Source organism: Poecilia reticulata, linkage group LG12 (assembly GCF_000633615.1).
Source record: "Poecilia reticulata strain Guanapo linkage group LG12, Guppy_female_1.0+MT, whole genome shotgun sequence".
Lineage (NCBI taxonomy): Eukaryota > Metazoa > Chordata > Actinopteri > Cyprinodontiformes > Poeciliidae > Poecilia > Poecilia reticulata.
This window is the reverse complement of record NC_024342.1, coordinates 5057404-5080617: the sequence shown is the minus strand read 5'-3', so window position 1 is coordinate 5080617 and position 23214 is coordinate 5057404. Positions and strand designations below refer to the sequence as shown.

Below are 23214 nucleotides of genomic sequence, written 5' to 3'. Positions count from 1 at the left end.
ATACATATATCCTTTTTATTCCCATTATAATCAAAATTGCAAGTTAGAAATATTTAGTTTTCACTGTAGTCAATGGGAAAATTTTTACAACTCTTCTAATAATTGCTGGTGGGCCTTTTACATCATGATGAATGATTTTCTATCAGATAATATAGACAATATAAAAGAATATAAAAATGTTTTTTTTTTATTTAGAATTAAAGAAAATTGTTGAAATATCCAGAATTATTCTTCTGCTTCTCAATTAACAAAAAGCTTTACTGGCTGTTGAAGAAACCAAACAATTGTCTCCATTGCTATATGGATCTTTAGCTAATCTTTAGCTCTGTCCACCGATTCTATATGTCCGATTCAAGTCCAGATTCTAGCTGAGACACTTAAAAACATTATTTTTTTAAAGATACTAAACACTTCTTCACCACTTTAGTTCAACGTTGCTCAGGATGAAGTTTCTCTGTTGGTTTAGTGTTCTTCTTTTCCCAATACCAGTAACTATGATTAGCCTCCCTGTCCCAGTGGCTAAAAACACCAAACCGTTATGTTCTTGCCACCAAGCAGGCCTACGGAGAGGATGATCTTGCCATTGAATGTTTCTTTTTCTTTAAACTAACAGAAGGCTACATTATTGTGGCCTAACAAAAAATATGTTTTGTTTCATTTGACAGCTTTCCTCTATGACCTGGACCCATGAAACCCAGCAGTGTTTGTTGGACTGTGTTGCTCTCTGCTTGGCCTACATTCTTGGTGGTGGTGACCCTTGGATTCCTTTTCACCTCTCACCACCAGTATCGCCACTGTAGGAGTCACTTTTAACATCCTGCTGTACTCTCTAGGTTTCCCCACAGTGTGGTATTTCCAACCATTTTAAATTTTCTTTGATTAGCTCAACATCCTAGCCTCGAATTGGATTATTCCTCCACCACTGATTCAGGCAATACATGATCTAATTGATATCTTTACCTTTTTTTTTCTTCTAGTTCCATCAAATCTTTTAAAAAGACATAGTTTACATGTTGAATTTGACCAAACGGTCCTGTTATCGGGTTACTCCGTGTGCACGTGTTCATTCGACCGCCACACCAACCTAATGTAACCAGCCGTCTGCCGACGAGAGACGATCCTGTTGAGGCAAAAGTTCAGCTGATTCTGGAGGGGTGTGGGGGGGAAACCCAATAATCTAGGAAACTGATACCAGCACAGCAAAAAAACTGCATAATGTCTGCGGTCTAAACAACAGTCTTCAAGCTTCAGTTAAACGAAAGTTTGAGAAAAAGAGTTTATTCTCGTGAACATAATTTATCCGATTACAAAATCAAAGCATCTGATTATCAAAGTTAATCAAGAGAAACATCTATGATAAATAGACCTAATATAATCTCATTATTAAATTTTTTTTCCTAAACATACCACTCAAGTGAGTTAGAGCAAATATTTACAAAAGCCCTATGAACTTTTTCTTCACCATAAGAAAGTACTTGATTATACTGTGCAAACATCTCCAGCTGAGTGATTTATACGCAGGACGTAAACAGAATCTATTGGCATTTCACTTCTAACAGAAAGAGAGCACTATTTGACCTTTGACCTTTTAAGAAATGTTTCCAAACACTGACAATTGCACTTTTGAACCTAACCTTCATGGTCATATTTCTATCCGTAGATATATACGTGTGAGAGAGTGTTAAAAATATATATATATATCATTGTCATGATATTGCAAGCTAAAATACAGTACATAAAATATGCTGCCGTAAAGCTGCAGCACTGCTTTGTTTGAAACAGGAGACAGAAAAGTCCTGAGGGAAACACAGAGCGAGGCTATTATTGCACAGCAAATGTTCACACAGCTTTTTAAGACTGAGCTCTGGGCGTGTGAGCTGTCCATGCTTTGGCAAAGGAGCCACCAAATGTGCCGCACAGCTCCCACCGCCTCTCTAACTACCAGCCAAGCCTCCGTCTGGACAGAAACACAGACGCAGGTCTTCCTTTAAGTCTCTTCCAGGAGCTTCCTGAGGTTCCTTTGAATCTACGGCGAAACAGTAAGAGGAGAGACAAGACAGAGGGACACTGATTAGCCATTTACGATAGACTGCTGTATATTTGTTAAAATAGGACTATGGTCTTGAGTGGGACAAGCTGACTTTAGCTGTGTGTCATCTCTACGGGCTGAATAGATATAGCTACGGAGAGTTAGCTTAGCAACTGATTGAAACAAAAGTGATGCTTTGTGAAATTGTGAGCATTCGCGCGATGATGGAGGGAAAAAAGACGATACTTTTACTTGCCATCACTGCTAACTCCATTAACAAAATGAAACCCGGAGATGTAGGCGTTATTAATTTGGTGCAGCGCGCCACACCAATTGGAAAATAACGCAGAAAAATCGTTATTGAATGAATATGGAGCGTAAAGCTACTAATGTCTCCAGTATTAGGAGTGGTTTGAGCCACATTTTCTCCTTTTTTCAAAGCTTAATTTTTCATTTTCTTTGCCATTAGTGTTTGTCCCCACTTGAATCCTGAGTTTAAGCTAATATGTTTGAGTTTCATCGGAGTCGATAGCTTATCAGACTCTTACACTGTTGTGGAGGAATTTTGGTCCTCTCTCAATTATTTAATAAAACTGATGGTTTTCAGATTGACTTTCTTCTGTAGCAATGTGCTAACGCCATTTTTATTTTTTATTTTGTTGCTCATTTTTATTAGATAATCACATCAGAACATAACTGAGGTTAAGACTTTAAAGTATCTCTAAGCTCCACTAATAACTTGCACACTGCTATTTAGTGACTTGACCCTGTGACACAGCTGGTCAGCTGGACTCGTGATTCATAAACAGGTGACGGGGTGAATCTTTGCAGCAGAGACACAGAACTGTTTTGTGAAAGAGTCTTTTGACCGAGATCTCAGGGCGCGGGATCGCTGGAAATGTGTTATGAAAGTGAAGTCTGTCTCAGATGCAGTCAGGAGGGATTATTTTATGTCCTGAGTGTGAAGGGATTTCCTAAAGAAGGTCATGCAGAAAAAAACCTCACCGATGCATTAAAACTGTATCTTTCACACAGGGCCGGCCCAAGCCTTTTTGAGGCCATGAGCCCCCCCCCCCCTCCCCCCACACCAAACAAGTGTTATTAAGGCTGTTGGTTTTAATCTTACAGGAGAAGCAAACTAACAAAAATATTTAGATTTTGAAATGCAGAGTGGTATTTAATATTATTTTAACTAATTGAAAGTTTAAATAATAAAACACCGAATTTACAGTAAACAAGTTTAATATCTTATATTTTCCCAACAGTGGCAGGAGCAGAATGTGTATCAACTATAAAAATAATATAGAAATTGTTTTTTCCATGTCTAGTTTGTATTCAGTGTTTAAGAAAAAATATATATATCATGCTAGTTTTTTGCTCTTGGGAGCCCCCTGGTGGCATGAAATCAGACCCATGACTCATGATGGATCTGATTTCTTCTCTCAAATTCCAGTAAACTGTTATAAGAAGCTTGTGAAATTCCCACAACTTTTGACCCCATTCAGTTTAAATGGAATTGTATCGAATACTAAGGAAATGTTCGTAAATTGAAAAACAGAAAAAAAAACACTTTTACTCTTAAAATGTGGGCATTTAGAAAATAGAAATATCTTTTGAAGATCCTAACTTAAGTTCAAACTGATTTAAAGTCAGAAAGCGAGTTTCTTTAAACCATTTACATTTCTAGATTAATTCCCATATCAGACAAAGCGGACTCATGTTTTCTCTGGACAGAACCAGATAAAAGCTTCCCCTCTTGTTTACAGTCGTCGTTCTGGCCGAAGCCGCTCTGCTGCTGTTCATGTTTACTCTGCAAACATGAACAGATTGTGTTTTACATTTATAGTAACTCTGCAACATGATTTTCCTCATCTTAAAAGCGGTCCTCTGAAACGGTCATTTTGCTAGCCTGAGGCTAAGAGGCGATAACAGCGAGTTAATACATGGCAGATTTGTGCAGTCAGTAAACAAGCAGAGCAAACCTTCTCTAACTTGAACAGGTTAGTGGAAAGCTCCCCGTAGATCTCAGCATTCACTTCCACCTGCGACCTCTGGCTCCCAGCATTTCTGCAACAAGGTACAATTTTAAACTATTTAGCAGATCGCAGAAGTAGCGAAAGCACGGTGCTGAGACTTTCCGGACTCTCACTCGTTATCAACGAGTTCCCCCATCGACAGCAGGGAGTTCAGGCGGTGCTCAAGAGCCGCAATCTTGAAAGCCATGTAACAAGAGGACAAGACAAGAATGCTGACTCTGTGGAGACAAAAAGGAAAAGAAATATTAGCAGCATGTGTTGCAATCCTCGATCCGCTACACACAGAACAATCGTTACCACGCAGAAAGACAGCAGCTGGTTGACTCCTCATAATATTCAGGCGATTACTCACAAAAACAGATAGATGAAGAGGATGACGTGTAAAGACTTTGGCTGCGAGGACGAGTCTTTTGGTGTAAGTCCATGTGGCGGCTTGCTTTGGCCTACAGTCGCAGATAAAAAGAGGGAAAATATGTCTTGCTACGAGGTGAAAAGTAGGGTTAGGGCAATACATTCAAATATACATTCAAATACATTCAAAGGTTTTCAATAGCAAGAATTCATATTTTTATGTATCTCGTAATCGAGAGAGCGGTAAGAGGGCACTAGTTCTCTCTGGCATGTTGGGGGGAAAAAAAGGATTTCTAGACTACAGTTCTTTAAATAGCTCGTGAACTTTAGCCTTGGTTTTGCTGTTTTGCTAAATCTGGCATTTCAGAAACAGTTTCTGTACCACAAGTCCAGTTAAAGATTAATTTGAAGTCGTCTGGAGTTAAAACAGGTCGTTTATTGGTCCCTTTTAAAGTGGAAGTATTATGAGCTTTCCAGCCACATCGTGCTGTTTTATAGCACAATCAAGTAACTGTGTTACCTTCAGTTATTATAAAAACTGACTTAAAAGAAAGTTTGACTTCGATGCCCTGAAATCGGGCTTCTTGTCTGCGTGCTCTTTCTGAAAATACGCATTCAGGAAGTCATCACTAATAAAAGAATCAAGGTAACAGTCCAAGTTTTTGATGAGGGAATAACATTATAACATGTTATTGTTGATGTAGAGCTCAAAAAAGTCAATTTTACATAATGCTGCCCCTTTAAATGTTTTGGATGAGTGCATTCAGTCAAAGTCAAAATCCAAAAATGCTAATCAACATGGCAAATTAATGTAATATTTTTTTGTAATTCCTGCCATCATTAACCTCTGGTTGGGTTTTGTTCTTTGGAACATGTAAGAAGAATGCTTTAGAAAATGAGGAAACATTTCCCAAAACCCGTTTTCTCTTTCCATTGTTATCCATGCCTGGAAAACAATAAAACACTTTTCAACACTGCAAAGGAACGCTGACATTTACAGTAACCTTTTGACTGGACGCACTGCAGCTCTGAGATGTAGCAGAAGCCTGGAAACGGTCAGCTTTGCCGTAAATAAAGACGACCTTGGGCTGCCTCCCAAGATCCTGCATCAGGCCGACTCAACAAGCAACGTTCCGATTTGTAGCTTCTGACCTGAACAATGTGCCAATAATGCGTTTACTTTTCATCCACTCTCTTTGTCTAGAGATACACACATAGATCAGCGCAGTCTATCTGATAAAGCAGGAGCGGTTTGAACTGTGTGAGAAACAACCGATTCCAAACATTGTGTCAGAACGGCCCAGTCAAAGTCCAGGTCTAAATCCAATTGAGAATCAAAGGAATTACTTGAAAACTGACACACGCGATATGTTTCTTCCACTTTGTGATGATCGTACACTACAGCTGGGTGACATGGACTTACAATTTATTACAATATTTTGCAGTACTATTGTGAAAACTCTTTGTTTTCACAATACTGAAAACTCCTTCACAATACAGTATTTTTCAACTGTATTGAAAAAGACTTTTACTTATTTTTTAGGTAACTGCATGCTGCAGACTTCATGTCGCCACAAACGTAAATGCTGCTCGTGAAAAATGACATTCCTATTTGAAATGAGTTTCTTATAGTGATATATATCGTTAAACTAAACATAGAGACTTAATTTAATAATTTAATCTCTGAATTTACTGATACCTATAGATTCTCTCGTGGAAAAAACAGTGGAAAAAAAAGTAGAAGTAACATTTTAGTCCGTTTTTTTAACATTAACTGGAATTTATCGTGGCAACTTATCATGACAAAGAAAAATTTCACGATAAATGATAAGCGAAACGATAAATTGCAAATAAAAAGATATCCTCCAAACATATTAAAAATCAATAAATTCACTTTGAACAACCTTCTGTGGTGAAGAGACAAACTGTGTTCATGGGACACATCAACATGTGTCCCATGAACACTGTTTGATAACTATCAGGCAAAATGAAGCAATGACAGTTAAACGGATTATTTAACATGTTGAGACTTTTTTTGTTTTTTACCCCAGGATTTAAATACCATTTTTGAGGGCGGCTCCGTGCTTTTGGCTCGGGTTCTGGAGGTGAATGTCTGCGTGGACCGAAACCTCTCTGGTCTTCGCTGCACTCAGAAATGTGTCTGGGAGGCTGCTGAAGTCTGTGGCGTAAACAGAGAGAAGCTGTCAGCCCAGTTACTTGAGTAAATATTAACAGTACCTTAAAATACTTCACAAATCAACAAGTGCTCTTGCCATTTAAGTCCAGAGAAAGCATGAGTGGGAGTCTATTAGCTAAATACACTAGCTAGTACTGTATTTAACTCCCAGCTAATAGACTAGTAGCTTCTATTCTATTAGCTACTAGCTTACTAGCTACTAGTCTAACTACTAGGTAGCTAAATAGTAGGTATTCGTCAACTTTCTAAATAGACTAAATAGTCTATTTCGCTAAATAGATCAATAATAGTCTATTTAGCTAATAAACTATTAGCTAAAGATTATTTTAGGCCCTAAGGGGGATTCATGTGTTTTCCTGTTCTCATTGTAGAAAGAATTCTACTTGGCTTTTGTTGCCCTAAACAAAGACTATGCCATCTGAAACCTTTTAAAACAAGGACTCAGTGACTGTGAGCAGAGTAAATGAAGGTGGGGTCGATGGTATTTTATTGTTAAAACAAAACACACACCACTTATTTTATCATAGTCTGGAGTCTGTGACCCAGAGCTGCTGCTCTCAATCATGTCCTGCCGCCTCTGGTGCACAACTCCATCCAGGTCGGAGAAGTCTCCAGAAAAGTCCTGCGGCGCAAACGCAGCAAAGCACACAGCAAGCCCCAGTGGGGTGTTGAGTTACACGACAACAATGCACGTCCGCATTCCATCACAATGGATCAGGTACAATGAATTCATCCTGAACAAACATGGCAGAAAATGGAAGGACCAGACCCCTTACTGACCAGAGGAAGCGACGTGGGGCAGCTAGCTCTGAAGCTGTTTTCACAGGAGGAAGCTACAGGGCTGCTACTTATCTTATCCACCTGCAATGACATCATACAGGGTTTTAGAAGAATAACTGGAAGTGCTGGTGGAAATCTCTACAAACCCCCGAAACCACACAGTATGTTTGGAAACTGTTACTTTTTTTGTTTGAACAATTGATTTTTTTTTTTTGAGATATTGGTTCCATAGATGACCAGATAACTTCAAAATACTTAAATATATGGTTTAATGCAATTATCTGTAGTGGTGCTCTTTATGTACCTGATGTATGAAACTAGCCTATTTATGCTAATAGGGGTGTTACATTTTTGTAGTACCTGAATTTTTGGGGAACTAAATCCGTATAATGTATTTCAAAAACAACATTTATTAATCAAGTAAATTTTTTACTTGATTAATAAAGTAAAAAATTTATTTTTATTGACATTTATGTCAATAACAATGAAGTTGTTATTGACATAAATGCCACAAATTACTACAAATTACCAATTAACACCCATCGCTACTAGAAATAAAGAAAATTACCTAACAATGCTAGTTCCTTAGCTAGCTATGTTTAGCTAGCTAACTTTATATAGAGTTGTGCTAGTTTAGCTTAATCCAAAACAGTTTTTGCTAGCTTGGTCATTTTTTGCTAAAAGTACTTTTGAATATGTTATAAAGTTATATTGTATTAAGTAACTACAAATTAAAAAATTACCTCACTTAATGCCCCCAAATAGCCAACAAAATGCACAAGAAATAACACAAGAACAAAAAGCCACAACGCAACAACAAAAGCACTTACACATGCACTAAAAAAACCCCACTTCTGGGAGATCATTTTATTCTTTTTGACTTTTGCATTTTCTTTTCTATGCTGGTCAGTCACTGTATTTAACAGCAATTGAAACCAAAAAGTTAATACCAGCTAATGTAACAGTAGTTGCTAAATGCTAATGATCCCCACCCTTATGATTTATCTGCCTGTTCTAGTTATTTTAAAAAGATATTTAAACAATACAAACAACTAGTTATTGACATCTAGTTATTTTAAAAAGATATAAAAAAAATACAAAAATGCGTTCTTTGACATTACAAGAGGATGTTATTTACCTCCAGATGAGGGCAGATGGATTTCAGAAATTTAAAGGTGTTGTTTCGAGAGAGAAATGATACAAAGACATGCTAAAAAAAGACAAAAGAAAACATAATTTTTATGCTTATATTCTAAGAAGAACACCAATTGTACAATTTACTTACATCTATGTCTGTAGTTCCAATTATCAGAGCGTTTGGCACCAATAACGCAGTCTTAGTTTTTTTTATAAGTTTCACCGACATCACCGGGATGGAAATCTGGCAACGAGGAAGCACAATTAACGCCAACTGATCAGTATCGGAAAATTGTCATAAGTTCCCTGTTTGCAGTTTTTCTGTAGTGTACCTTGATGTCTTTGCCAAAGACTTTGGAGTGGAAGCAGATCCAGTTTTGCGAGACGAACATTTTGCCCTGGTACAACATGTCTCTCTGCAGGGCGCAGGTGTAACCTGGTGGCAAACAAGTATTCAGTGTCCAAAATTAAACAACCCAAAACATGTCTGCCAAACAGGAGGATACAGAGCTTACTCTGTTTGAGCAGCTCATCTTTGCTGATCGCCTTGAATAACTTGTGGTAATGCGCATTGGTCTTTGACAACTGCGAGAAACGAAAGAGCACACCACGGAATCATTAAAGAACAGCAGACGGGCGGAAAAACTCGGCGGGATTCGAAAACGCATCGCTACCTGGTTGGTCTGGGATTTCTTCCGGTCAAACTTGGTTTCAAAGTCGCTCAGGCTCAGCATTGGTGACAACGGCTCCACGGGTTTCTGTCTGCTGGATGAGAAAAGGTCATTGTTTACAGCCGGGCGGCCCGGTACAACGACGGCCTCGGCAGAAGGAAAGCTATACGTCACATTATCAGTCAAATGCAAACGTCGGATCCTGAATGTGTGTGTTTACTTTGAGACTGCTTTAGCACAAGGCACCCGAGGGAATCTGTAAACAGAGCCTTGGTCCTACACAGCATTCATGACGTGTAGGAGCTGGAAAGTTTCAACAAACTTCAAAACTATTCCTAGGAACAGACTAGAATGAGGCTCTCAGGGAATGATGACCTCAAGAAAGAAAACAAGTGTAACGACATTGTTTCAGCTAGCTTCCCAGCAGTGTGCAGCAACTGAAGGTTTTGGAAACTTTTTAGAGCACAGGCATACACTGATGCTCAAAAACTATCATCACTTCTGATATGAAACAACCCCCCCAAAAAGAAAAAAAGTGAATATATTTGTGGACATTACAAGTTTAGGGCTGTACAGTGGTGCAGTTGGTAGAGCTGTTGCCTTGCAGCAAGAAGGTTCTGGGTTCAATTCCCGGCCCTGGTCTTTCTGCATGGAGTTTGCATGTTCTCCCTGTGCATGGTGGGTTTTCTCCAGGTACTCCGGTTTCCTCCCACAGTCCAAAAACATGACTGTCAAGTTAATTGGTCTCTCTAAATTGTCCCTAGGTGTGAGTGTGTGTGTGCATGGTTGTGTGTCTCTGTGTTGCCCTGTGACAGACTGGCGACCTGTCCAGGGTGACCCCGCCCCTCGCCTGGAACGTCAGCTGGAGATGGGCACCAGCACCTCCTGACCCCAGTAAGGGAGAAGGGTGTATAGAAAATGGATGGATGGATTACAAGTTTACACACCCATTTTTAAAATGTCTCGATTTGCTATGTAAAAGAACAAGACCAAGATTTTTTTTTAAAAAGTCAACTTTTTTCCATCTTTAAAGTGACGTTTAAAAATGTAAAAAGCTGAAGCATGCTTTCAGAAAATGTACACACCGTCAGTCCAATACTTTGCTGCATTTATAGGATTAATCAACTTCTTTTCTTGACTTTCACGCATTTTATTAAATGTAGAGAATCTCATTAAACGTATGAACCTGAAATAAAGTTCAGCAGTCCTGGTAGGTTTTTTTTTTTTTACCTCGAGTTCAAGCAATAGTTTGCAGAGAGATTACAAAGGATCAAAAATGATCCCGTACAAGGAAAAAGAAACACAACCCTACCACGGCTACATTACATACGGCTGGGAAAAAACCCCAAACTGCAATCTATCTTGCTTTACTTACTGTAAACGGTAAGTAAAGCATGATGTAAAGTCGTTGAATCATAAGTTTCTAAAACCTTCCAGCTCCATGCCTGTGAGGTTTTAATGCTACATACATTGAAGCTTTTGTATTAAGAGATAATAAGTCGTGACATTGTTGTCCAGCTAATTTTGACCGTACAGAACGTTTAACATAAAGCTATTCGATACTAAACATGAGGATTAATAGTAAAAAAAAGGGATTTTTTTTTTCTTTTAAAAGCAGTGATGCATTGGTGGTCACCTGATGCTGGCTGGTTTCTTCTTGCTCTCTGACGGTTCTGACTCGGAGTCCAGCAGCAGCTGGAGGTCTGCCGGTGCCAGTCCACGCCTCTTCTGCCTCCTCTCCTCCTCATTGTTCCCCTCTGAGGACCTGTGAGCAGAGGAGAGCGCAGTCAAACATGCCAGAAGGTGTTCAATTACACTTTGCATGCAGTCTTTTTACACCTGGGTGAAGCCATCATACATCATCTGCTGCAGGTTTTAACTCGTTTCTCTCTTCCTCCTCCTCCCTCTGCTGCGGTTGTTGTTTTAATGGCTAACTGAACATGTAGCCAGGAGGCATTAATAAAGACGAGCCCTTTTTTTTTTTTTTTACTTTTTTTGTTTTGGTCCAGCGCGTAAATTGGACCCTAGAGGGCGCCACCACTAGGGCTGACATAATACGCTTTAAAAGTAATACACAGAGTATCGACAAAACGTTTGCAGGAAAGTTTTAGACATCTTGGATTTCTGAATGCAAATGAGCCCCTTCACCCCCATCCAACTGTGGCACCGCGCCACGTCCGCGCCGCATCCGGCTATTTAAAGTCACCGCATCCACTTCATCTACATACAAAGTATGGAGCAGGACGCGATGCAAATAGCGGTTGTCCATCATGTCTGGATCGTTTCCACTTAAGCAAAAAAAAAAAAAGAGAGAGAGAGAGAGAAATAAAGCAATAACAAACAAACAAACAAACAAATATAGAGGAGAAGGGGGAAAAAAAGCAAGGCCTGCCCTTCTGCCTGGCATCTTTATCCAGACTCACGTCAAGCTTTTCCCCCGGGAGTCTTTGCAGGGAAGTTGATCTGGGGCGGACAGCGGGGTCAGAGGTGCGTCCGCCTGCTCGCTCATCGGGACCATACTTTACGGTTCATATCTCCTCGTCCGCCACCGTCGGTTTCCCTCCCCCCCCTGCGCTCGCAAAGCGGAGGATTTTCAGGAAGTCTGGGAAGTTTTTTTTTTTTTTTTTCTTTTTTTTTTTCTTTCGTGTGGTTTGGGACGGTGGCTCGATGGACGGAGAAGAAGCACAGAGGAGGAGCCGGGAAGAAGGGGGAGGGAGCAGCCGGGAACAACGTCAGGAGAAACGGGGAAGAGCGGAGTCTTAACACCGACTTATACAGTCTAACATTTATGTAGTGTAATTATTTTTGTGCGAAATATTAGTGTTAGTTTTGAATGAGTGTGTCTACTTGCGTCATTGTGAGCTTTTAAAAGTTTTTAAAAATGTTCTAGAACACCAGGTAGCAGTGTATTTCACATGCAGTTCCAGCAGGGGGCAGCAGAATATAACTAATATGTGTTTCGTGTGTTTTCGGAGTCTCTTGTGTTCCCATTTCGTCTTTCCGGTTCTAAAATCAAACCCGTTTTGTACCCATGCAGGTAAGCCACTGTGTATCAGTCGATTTTTCTTTTTATATTATTTTTTATAAATTCTGCAAAAAAAAAAATTATATTACAAAAAGCTAAAATGCCACGTACACCACATAGTTACTCTGAACCTGGTTTAGGAAAGTTGACTTCTATGAGAAATGACCCCAAACAAGCAATATTTTACCAGTAGAAACATTTATAAGAGTCATAAAACCACATTTCCAACAGTTTTAGTTGTTTCAAACTGAGCTAAAACAGTTTGCATTGGAGACACATGTTAGCTTCTCACCAGCCTCTGATCTTAGCATCTGGCTCCTGCAGATAAGAGAGCAACTAAAAATAGGATTATGCCAAATGAACTTAAGGAATTATCATAATATTTTGTAGTGTCTGTTGTGCTAACATTAAAAGCTATGATAAAATGTTTTTGCAACATCTTTCGGTTCCACAAGCGCAAATACTGCTCTTAAAAACCTGCCAATTTTAAAATAAGTTTCTTCAGGACAGTTACATGAAGACGTGTGAATCTTATCAATAAACGGCATACAGTTAATCATATTTTCAAAAGTAATTATATTCATTGATGCTCTTGTGATAACAACAGTGGTGAAAATTATAAAATAAAAAACAAAAAAGCAATTCTGACGTTTTGGGGGTTTTGACTTGTGATGATAAATCCCCCGAAAAGGTTTCATGATGATGATAAACAACATGCAGACACCCCCTAATTAATATCAAAAACCTCAGTTAGAGAAAAAAAAACAAATGGGAACTGGGGGTTTGTCCGGGAACGTTTAAATGTGCCTCTGCTTTGACATGATTAGCAAGATCGCATAGAGCTGCTGAGGAAGTAATTCTGCCATTTGATTAATTTAAGGTGGACAAGTTGCAGGACTGCGATCCGACACACCCAAGTCTATTTGATCAAATATATACTGTTTTTTAAGATGACTTGTTTAATTATGCTAATTGCTAATATGAGATGCTAATATTATATATCTGCTGTACAATCAATTTTTTTTTTTAAATAGCATAACAGCAAAATAATGATTTTGATCGGTATATCCAATCCAACTTTATTTATAAAGCACAAATATAGAGGTTTTAACTCGTTTCTCGAGTTAGTCAAAACGAGTTAGCAGAGATATATATCCATCTGTGCTAAAAAATATTAGCACAGATGGATATTAATTATTTGTGTGTGCTCTTCTAAATCTTCAATTAGACTGATTGATCAGTCTAACATAAGAGCAAAACATGATTTCCTACATTTTCATTAACTTTTGAAATTTTTACATTTGCTTCTAATTTGCAAATAGAAATTGGCCAACACCAAACCTGAAGGTTATTAGAATGTTTTTGGGTGTATTCACTTGTCTTTATAGTCAAACAATTAAATTTTTTAGATCTGATTGAACAAAAACATTTTATAGCCTCTCTGTTTTTTAAAAAAAAAGTTTATAAATGTCCAGTGTTCAGACATTTACCTTTCTTAAATAAAAACTGAAAGTGTTGTTCCTCGTTTCCCTTCTCGTGACTCCAGGAGTCGCTGTTGCACCTTTTAACAGCCTGGTTTCATGGACAGAGGGCAGTAAGAACTCTGTGTCCAGGAGACAATGGCTCTGCCTGCAATGCAATGCAAGTTAGCACCCAGCGAGGCGGCCATTAATCATGCTGTCAGGGAACGCAGGCTTATAGGTGGGAACGCTGCCACAGACCCTGTGACTGATTTTATATTGAAGTAGAACTGGGATGCATTGAGACCGACGTTGCTTTGTCAATGTGATTAAATCCGATTCACTCACTATGACTTAAAAGAGGCATTCAGGTCCATACGTCCTTGATGATGCTTCGTGTCACAAACGCAAGTTTGTTTGTTAGTTCACCTGACAAACGACCTCAACTTAAATTTTAAAATCAGTCTCCACACAGAAAAAGACTTTTTCTCCCCTTTTTCTCCCCACAGTCCCCTATTGGGGAGAAAAAGTCCTATTGGAGTTAGGAGTTGAGCCTTAAAGTTCACCAGAAACACGGCGAGCTGCAGAGTGTTGGAGCGGGCGTGGCCTTCTGACAGCTCAGGAATGATTCATGTATGTTAGAACAAAATACCTGCTCTAAAATACCTACATCAGTGTACAGTGTTCCACTTCAATCAAATTGTATCATTTCATAAATCAGTCATGAAAAATCCAAATTCCTAAGACCTTTCTTAGGAAGAGATAGAAGAACAAACACAGCAGCAAAAGCAGCTGTTGTGCAGAAAGAAAAAAAAAGAAAATCCCTTATGAGTGAATAATAGATTTGACTTTCTTTTCCTTTAAGCAATACGGTTGTCAGAAACATAATTTTAACTAAGCAGTAATCTCTCCAGAGGGGAGGAATATGTAAGAAAAAAAAAACAGAAAGCAGTGTCACATCTCTGTTTTTATGAATCTAAGTTATATATTCAAGTCAGTTCCAATTTGTGGCTTAAACCTTCGTCCAAAAAAAGTAAGAGGTGCTGAAAAGTTTCCGGCTGTGCATAATTGTTATGCCTGCCAGCCCTTCCTTCCCTTAGCCAAGAGTTTTTCCCACTGCTCTTTGATTTCATTACAAAATCCTTCTGCGGCCCAAGGAGCCAAATTTACTTTCAGAGAGCTAACGTCGAGAGAACTGTGCCTTAAATCTGACAATTTTGCAAAGCAGTGAGGCTATTCGTAAATAAATTTTTTTCAGTCATGGAATTACCACGTTAATTTAGTTTTATTTCCCCAATTGCTATTTGAAAACATTTTTGACCTTTTTAGTATAGACTGTGGAAAAGTGTCATTGTTAAACCTGGAAGAAATTTGCTTGAAATGTTGCTTTTAACGTTTGCACTTTTCACATTTTAGTCGCTTCACGATCACAAACGTCAGTGTACTTTACTTGGACAAACCAATAAATTGTTTTCAGCCTTTTTTGTAATTGAGATTGTTCAATGTGTGTCATATTGAACGCCTGTAATTAGCAGCTTCTAAAAATATATTTCAGTATAATTACAGCAATAAACCTGTAATAAACCACAGTTTTTAATGGTGGTTAAGAACTGCGAATACTTGAGGCCCCCTCTAGTAACACTCATAACCTCCTAATTTATTAAATTATACATGAAATGTACCTTAAAGTGCATTAATACACGCAGTGGAAGCTGCTTTAGCACTACCACAAAAGCTAACATCTACGAGTTCTTCGAAGCAATGCCTGGAAGTAGCAGCTTATACTTCAAAACAAGCCTTTATGTTAACATATGATAAAAGAAGTAACTTATTTATTGAATTAGTTTTGGAAATACCTGCGAGCGATTTGATTATGTGCTACGTCATTGCTAACTAGCAGGCTGCTAAGATTTCTTAGGTCGTTATGTAGCATTGCAGCTCATAGCATCCTGAGGTAGCTGTTGTATCAGTTGTACTGTGTATCTGAATGTAAAACACTGTAAGCTGCTCTGAGCTCATCCTGAGTTGTTTGTGTTTTGACAGTTTCACTCCATTCTGCAGGGAAATAAAGGAAGAACTAATTAATCCAGACTCGTGTGAAAGGAGTTTGGCTGATGGTTAGTTTTGGTACAAGACACCTTAGTGAGACCATTACAAAGTGAATCATTGAAAATAAAAGAAAGTGGCCATTAAAACGGAATTAGGTTTTAATAGGGAATTGAAATTTGAGAATGTTGTTCAGTTAAATAGCATTGAAGGGAAATGCTATTTAACAGCTTTATAAATAATACTGGGATCATTATGAGAATTTGAGGTATAGATATTAGGATCCAGTAGATGGCAGTAGTGCAACAATAATGRATGCAAGCTGCTGTTGAAATCTAAAGAAGAAGAAGAAGGCGCCCATTTTCATTTAGCACATGCTAGTAGCAACACGAAGGATCAGCACTTTTACTGTTACAGTTACCGTTYGGAAACTACCGTAATCAGTTCAGTTAAATCTAAACTTGGCAGCTTTTTCTTTTTCAACCGTAATAAATGTGATATTCAATTGACCTGTTATGACTCAGATTTTGGATGTCCGCCCCCCTCTGCAGCTGCTGCATCGTTGTGGAAAACCTGGAGCGGCAGAGATATCTGCGGCTTATATGTGCATGTTTACTGGTTTTTTTGTTTGTTTGTTTTTTACTTTGGGGTTGTGGTTTATAGTCCGGTGCGGCTCATAGTTCGGAAAATACGGACCACAATCTTTCCTGGATTTTTTTCTGTGAAGAACCCAGAGAGGGTTATTTGGTTATTATTTATTTTATTAATAGTGTTATTATTTATTTCCTGACTTTTGTTCTGTAAAGAACCCAGAGAATGCTATTTGATTGTGCTTTCTGGAAAACAATACATTTTTACATTTAGGCTCTCCTGCAATCATCTCACTTTTTCTCTTACAAACTGACTCTGGCCCCCCACCAGAGAAGGGAAAAGTTATGTGGCCCTCACAGGAAAAAGTTTGGGGACCACTGATCTACAATCTTCCTTATTCCTGCTCTCGGAGTTACAGCCAATCAGCGCTAAGGAAGATAAACGCCTCTCCAGGATTGGCTGCTTTGCACACGAGAGCCAACAGCATGTCAACTAGCATCTTGGCTAGTTATTTCAGTTTGCCAAACTGCATTTCCTTTCAAATTTTACGCTCTATGAAAAAGATCAGCGTATAAGCGAATTTCCCACAAATAATTTGGAGTTATGTTCTATGGAGAAATCCACAAATAGGTGAATCTGGGAGAACTGAACCGCGTCCAAACATTGTTTTTTTTAATGTTTAAAGTTTAAACATTTAAAGCAAACCTGCATGTTAGCTCAAGCTCAGTGTGATTGGATGGAGAATGCGTGTGAGTTTATCGCTGTTGGCCAAAGACGCACATCCTTGACTTTATGTCTGGGGTCTTTGTACTCTTGAAGGGAACGTAAACCAACCGCCTCAGTCGTGAATATTTTCAACCTGCTGCCAACGCTGCCATGTTTCACTGTGGCAACGGTTTGTTGTGCTGTCAATTTTCTCCCCAGGCATACAACAATTTTTATTTTTTTTATTTTTTTTGCACAGGCCAAAAATTTTTTATTTTGGTCAAATCTGACCAACGCATGTTTACCGTTTCCATTAAATGGCCTGCAGCAAACTGCAAACACGAGCGCCACTAGCTCTCTCTTCCAGCATTTTAAAGTGGCGACATTATATAGAATCAACTTTTGAGAGCTTTGCAGCAGGATCTCAATATATATAAAGAGACAAAGGCCCAATTTAAAGGCATTCAACTTTGAAGTCAAACTTTTTTTAAGTCATATTTTATGCATATAGCATTTCTATAACAATGGAAGGTAACATGATCAGCTGATTGTACTGTAAAATTACACTATCTGCCTGGAAAATACATAATATCCCCCCTTTAATAACAATGTTACTTCCAAAAGTCCAGATTTGAGGATTTATGCTGTCAACAGACTCCATATCTAGGCAGTGGATCTCTGATCCAGAGTTGCAATGGGCTTCTTGGCTGCTTTTCTGAATATTTCTCTCCTTGCCAGGACTCTCAGTTTAGATGGATACAGTGTCTTGTAGATATATCCGTTTTATTTTCAGATTGTGAACTGAACAGTTCTCTGTATTATTATCATTATTATTGATCAATATTTCACCAGGGAAATCTAATTTGCAGGAGAATTCTGGTCAAGACCGAGACCAGCACACAGGGTTTGACTCACGAAGCACAAAGTTAAAAAGCAAAACGTGAGTCAGTAATTTGGTTACGTAAAGCTCTAGCTGTTATGTTAGAGGGGGAGAACGGTGAAACTCTCTGCTGCCATTTCTCTCTGAGAAACATCTCCTTCTGTCAGCGGAGCCCCTTTCTGCTCCTGTCATACGGCTGCAACGTGGAAAGACGGAGAACAAGGAAGGCAAAGAGAAAGGAGGCTGTTGTGTGAAGGAGTGTGTGCAAAAAAAAAAAAAGAAAGAAAAAATGGTACTCGTGACGGGGGAAGATTGAAGTCCTGTTAAGTGCTCTGCTTGAAAGCATGTCTGGCCTCATTAGCTGTCAGTTGTAACAATACCGAACTGGCAGTGAAGACAGGTTGGAGTCTAGTGGTCATAAATCACTCCTCGACAGCTGCCTGACAAGCTGGGAACCAGTACACAGGCACCGGCGCCCTCTCAGCCCCGACGCTGCACAGGGCCCACGGTAATCTAAGAAATCATCGTTCTGAAACCCCTGACATTACACGGGCCCCACAAAAGCGGAATGTTTTGGGGTTTTTTGCGAGGAGGGGAAATTGGTTTTCGTTTCACGTCTTCTCGCGTAAACCGCGAACGCATTCGTCTCAGGGCGCCCGTCCTACCCCGGCTGCGTCCATTAGCCTAAACGAGAAGTGGCTTCAGTGACTTCTGTGGAGGAAGCAGCGGAGAGGGGGTTAAGAGCAAGGCCTGCGGGGTCATTAATCACGGCCCCTGACATGCAGAGCAGGAGGTTGGGGCTCCCCTATGCATACAGCTGCTGGGCCACACTCAATGCACAGGCAATGCGTTGACCCTCGTTCGCCCTCTCGCCCGCCGCCTTTGGCTCTCATCTGTCCAAGTCCCTCACGGTTTCTGTCAGTCATTGTTGCTGTCAGCTAACCCCCCTGACCAAGTACAATACTCATTACCCCCATTCCTTTTACCGCTGAGATTGTCTTGAGTAAAAGTCTGACATTTTAGATGATGAAAACGTATCGTGAAAACCAGGGATGTCCCGGCTTTTGCCAGCTTCCCAGTCCGGTAGCTTTTGACATCAATGTCATTTGTTTGCTCTGAAACTCTGTAGCTTTAAAGTGCAGTAAAACAACAATGAACCTCATCAGATCAGTACCTTTCTCCCTTAATGACAAAACAGGTGTTTTTGTAGATCAGCATCCTTTGTAAAAGTCCTGACATACACCAAAGGTTTTCAGGTAACTTAAGTTTTGCTCTTTCCAATGATTTTAATGATTTTTACTGAGCAATTTCCTAAAATGCTCAGCTAACGCCAGCATGTTAACTCTGTTTTGTTAAGTTTTCAGTTAACTTAAGTTTTGCTTTTCTCAATGTTTCTTACAAAATAGTTTTCTAAAATGAAGCTAGGTGAATGCTAGCTTCGGCTGATTCCAGTGTTGCACAACAGTTAGGCAATACATAGCTTTGGTGCCAGCAGTGTAGCATTTAACCTAATTTGAGCATACATGCACACCTTTACATCATTTCCACAGTGTGTTGAAATTAAAATAGAATATAATTACCAATATAAACTTAAGTATTTTTCTCTTCAGGAACATTAGCTGACATGCCATCAATTATGTTCAAATATTGCATTTCTTTGGTTCTGCTATTAGTATTTTTGCAGTAAATTTCAAAAGTCATTGGGTTTTTATACGTTAAGTCTAAATAAAGATACTTGCTGACTTAAAGTCCTCTCTACTGAGGGCTGTACTTTTCAACTTAACCCATTTATTAACATAAAACTACCTTGACCTCGAGTCAGGATGAATTTGTCAAAACGATCATTTTTAGCGTTTTAGCTGAAAACGGCTGCGACGCAACTCTTCTGCCGCTCCGGCTCCACATTCCCCTCATTCTGCGTCACACTTCAGCCAAACAAAAAAAAGAGAGAGAGACCCGTTCACCTCGGATCCGTTGCATTTGAGAAGACATAAAAATGTGAAAAGCGGAGTTGCCGTCTCATTCCCGCGCCCGTTAGCTGACGTGATGTCACCCAGATTCACAGTTGCCTGCATAATGATAAAAGCCTGCAAGACACTGGAGCACTGTCTCATCATTCATAGCTAATAAATCATCGAGTCCAGGCACAAGACATCTGTTGAAAGCGGATTTCTTATCTGCCTTCCAGCATGATTTAGGGAACATCTGGAGATTCTGAGGCCTCTGGCACTACGCAGGCTGAAAAACACACAGCGAGGGCCAATTTTTTTTTCTTTTTCTTTTTAGAATTCACAGACACTTAAACCACAGACCAGGTGATCTACTGCAGCATAACATGCTCTTTGAATGGATGCGTTGCAGATGAGAGAAACCAGAGGAAGATGTCTTGAGATTGTTTTTCATCAGGATTTGACATATTTGAAAAGCATTTTTCACCAGTAATCACATTTGGATGGATGGTATTAGTTTTAAATTGTGTATTGGTGGGGTCTAGTCCAAGTCTATGTTTCACTTTTCTTTACACAGCATCCAATCTGTCATAAAGCTGGCTGATTTTTAAAAAATATATTTATATTTAAAAAGTCAGTTTTCAGTTCAGAAAACCACATGTTGTTTCTTAGTGTTGGGTTCTTGCTTCCCCAGGTCAACTACATAGCAACTTTTTGCATCCTTGGTAAAGATACGAATAAAGCCTTTAAGTAAATTCCCCCTTTTATTTAAGTAACATAATCTCCCACTGACAAAACGGGAAAATAAATTAAGTTTTATTCCATGGGGAAATACAATTCCATTCAATTTCTCAATTTTCAATCAAGTTTTTCTTTTAATAGTTTTTCACAAAACCTCTAGCGCCACATTCATTGGCAAATCTAGCAGATATGCACGTATCAACCCAAAATAAAGAAAATAGGGGCCAATTTATTGGCGCAATACAAAGCTAGGTGAGAAGCTAAGTTTTTCTGGCCACCACTATGTATAAAAAAACATCAAGTTAAGGTTTTTATACATATATTTACCAAGAGTACCAATCTAAATAACATAAATGACTGTGTATATAGCTGATCTATATAGTTAAGATGTCCATGGTAAAAAATAATCAGTTAGTGGCTATTTATACACACACCTCTCCATTCAATCGACTTACAATTAATTGTCAATTAATGGTTTATCAGATTCAAATTGGTTCTAACCTTCGTATTAACCTTTTATTGGTGTAGTTTGGCCCCCGTCCAGCAGAGAGCGCTGCTGGTCATCCTTAAGCAGTTGATATACAGGAATAAAGATGGTGGAGAAAGAGAAACAGTCCAAACGGAGTCCAGAGTGGGATTCAAAATGCACTTTATGCAATTCTGCTTTGACATATAAACACTCAAAAAGTTCCTTAATTTTTTTTAAATCCAGCATATTATGTAAATTGTAGCTTTTATGTTATGGATAGATGGTCAAACCTCTTCACACAAGAGAAAACTCTGGGTTCTTACAAAATGGACGCATAGCAATCAAAGGTTAGTCGATCGATGAGCTCAATTGACATTAACTCATTAATCTACATCACCTTCTTTTATCCATTGTGTTGGATCTTTTGACTTGCGCAGCTTTAGCGCGCCGCTAAATGCACCCACACATCCTGTCTAAGTTACCGTCAGAGATCAGGTCTGCTGGTTAGACTAAACAACAGCGTTTGAGCGCATTTGCTCTCCCTCATTAATCATCCTGACAGCTTGAAAAACAACATTTCCTCCTTAATGACTGTATTTGAGTAATCATGTCTGCTCATTTCCATGCAAGCTTTCCTCTCCCCGGCCACCGTGGGGCTGCCCCCCCTCCGTTCCCTCTTCCCCCACTCTGTCTTTCATTACTCCCTCAGCCCGTCCATGTGCGCACGTGCGTGTATTTCGGAGAGTCTTTCTGTCTTGACCTCCCAAGTTTGCGGCGTGGCGTCTGCTCCAGCCAATAGGAGAACATCTATGGCGCTCGTGAAGGAGGGAAAAAAACCCCATAAGGGATGACTGGATGTGGTCTCACGGGGATCCAGATGCGGAAAACAGAAGATGGTGTCACCACCCCAACCACCCCCCTTACCTCCCCTCTGAATGTGGCTAACCCACCAGCGGCCGCTGCTGGCCTCCAGGCCTCCGCTGGTCACTGCCAAAGCACGTTTCTCCGTTAAGCTCCGGCTCTGTGATGCATGAGAGCTGACAACTGCAGCTTCAGAGTGCAACCAGATCAAAACCAGCTGCGCATTAGAAGAGAAACCATAATTACATTTGCCTTTGTGTATGCCGCTGAAATCCCTTTTTTTTATATATATACTTTCTTTTAATGCAGAGGTAGATTGGTTATATTTTATTTTTTGAAGGAAGGGAATAAAGATACCTGCTCAAAACTTTAGCTGATTTACCCATGGGCTGGTTTTATTACGTGAACAACAGCAGGATGAGCCGAGTTCAACGGCGGCTTTGTGGGGACGCGTTTTCAACTTTTCTATGTGGGCGGACATAAGTGAAGGGTTTCTGGCGGTTTAGAAACATCGGCGTAGCGTGGCTTGACATCTGCGTCCGCTTTATTTTTGGACCACTTGAAAAAGCACTCATAGCGGGGATGATGGATGAAGTGATAAAGTTGGGGAGAGGACAAAATGAAAGCGGAGGAGTCCGTTTCTGGGAAGCGGGTTTCGCAGGCCGTATAACTCAGAGGCATGTGTCACAGAAAACATCGGGGCAGCTGTTTGTAATCTCGGAGCACGCCTAATGATTTTTGATCATCTCTAAAGAGCGAAAGTGGGAAGAGGGGGGGAAAATATCGAACCATTACCCTCTGGATGGACTTTTTGTTTTTTCCATTTGCACGGGTTCGAGCTAATTGAGAGGTTAAGGGCTAGTCGTGAAATGAAGGAGCAGCTTCGCCAGTCCTGTCATCATTAATCATCTGGGCTGTCAGGCTGTACTGAGAACTCACTCAGACCAAGCAGGCGGGAGGCGGATAATACCACCGGGCTTCAAACCTCCATCTCCTCCCTTATTACACAGCTGGTTTTGCCTCAGGGCAAAACATTTTGGGTCAAACGAAGGAAAGTGATGGTGGTACGATTTACACATATGTTTTTAAAATATTCTTTTTAAAAGCAGCTTGGGTGCCCTGCATCATGACATGTAGTTTGTTGCTGGACACAAATGCAGCAGATGCAGGCACTGAGCAGATTTCATGGCATTTAATGAACAAATGAACAAAAACTTACAACCGAAAACCATGGAGGAACACAGGGAGCCAGAGTTGAGCGACACAGCAATCCAAAAATGACGACA

The 23214-nt window shown here is 39.7% G+C and overlaps 1 protein-coding gene across 5 annotated transcripts in view; it reads right to left on the bottom strand.

Annotated features, from left to right (window-relative positions):
• Nucleotides 1-1251: 1251 nt before the first annotated feature.
• The window catches only part of LOC103473318 (GRAM domain-containing protein 3-like), a 114716-nt gene continuing 92753 nt past the window's right edge, over nt 1252-23214 (bottom strand). Inside the window, exons 1-14 of one of the 5 annotated variants that reach the window (XM_008423444.2) lie at nt 11625-11893; nt 10838-10966; nt 9205-9295; nt 9046-9115; nt 8863-8966; nt 8679-8774; nt 8532-8603; nt 7394-7474; nt 7124-7235; nt 6479-6595; nt 4418-4508; nt 4179-4283; nt 4012-4096; nt 1252-2026 (exon numbers count right to left, since the gene is read on the bottom strand). In XM_008423444.2, the coding sequence (XP_008421666.1) occupies nt 1988-2026; nt 4012-4096; nt 4179-4283; nt 4418-4508; nt 6479-6595; nt 7124-7235; nt 7394-7474; nt 8532-8603; nt 8679-8774; nt 8863-8966; nt 9046-9115; nt 9205-9295; nt 10838-10966; nt 11625-11719 (1287 nt within the window). In that variant the 5' untranslated portion in view covers nt 11720-11893 and the 3' untranslated portion in view covers nt 1252-1987. Of the gene's footprint in view, nt 2027-4011; nt 4097-4178; nt 4284-4417; nt 4509-6478; nt 6596-7123; nt 7236-7393; nt 7475-8531; nt 8604-8678; nt 8775-8862; nt 8967-9045; nt 9116-9204; nt 9296-10837; nt 10967-11624; nt 11896-23214 lie in introns of those variants that run through there. The other 4 variants (XM_008423445.2, XM_017307973.1, XM_008423448.2 and 1 more) reach the window with 4 other exon arrangements.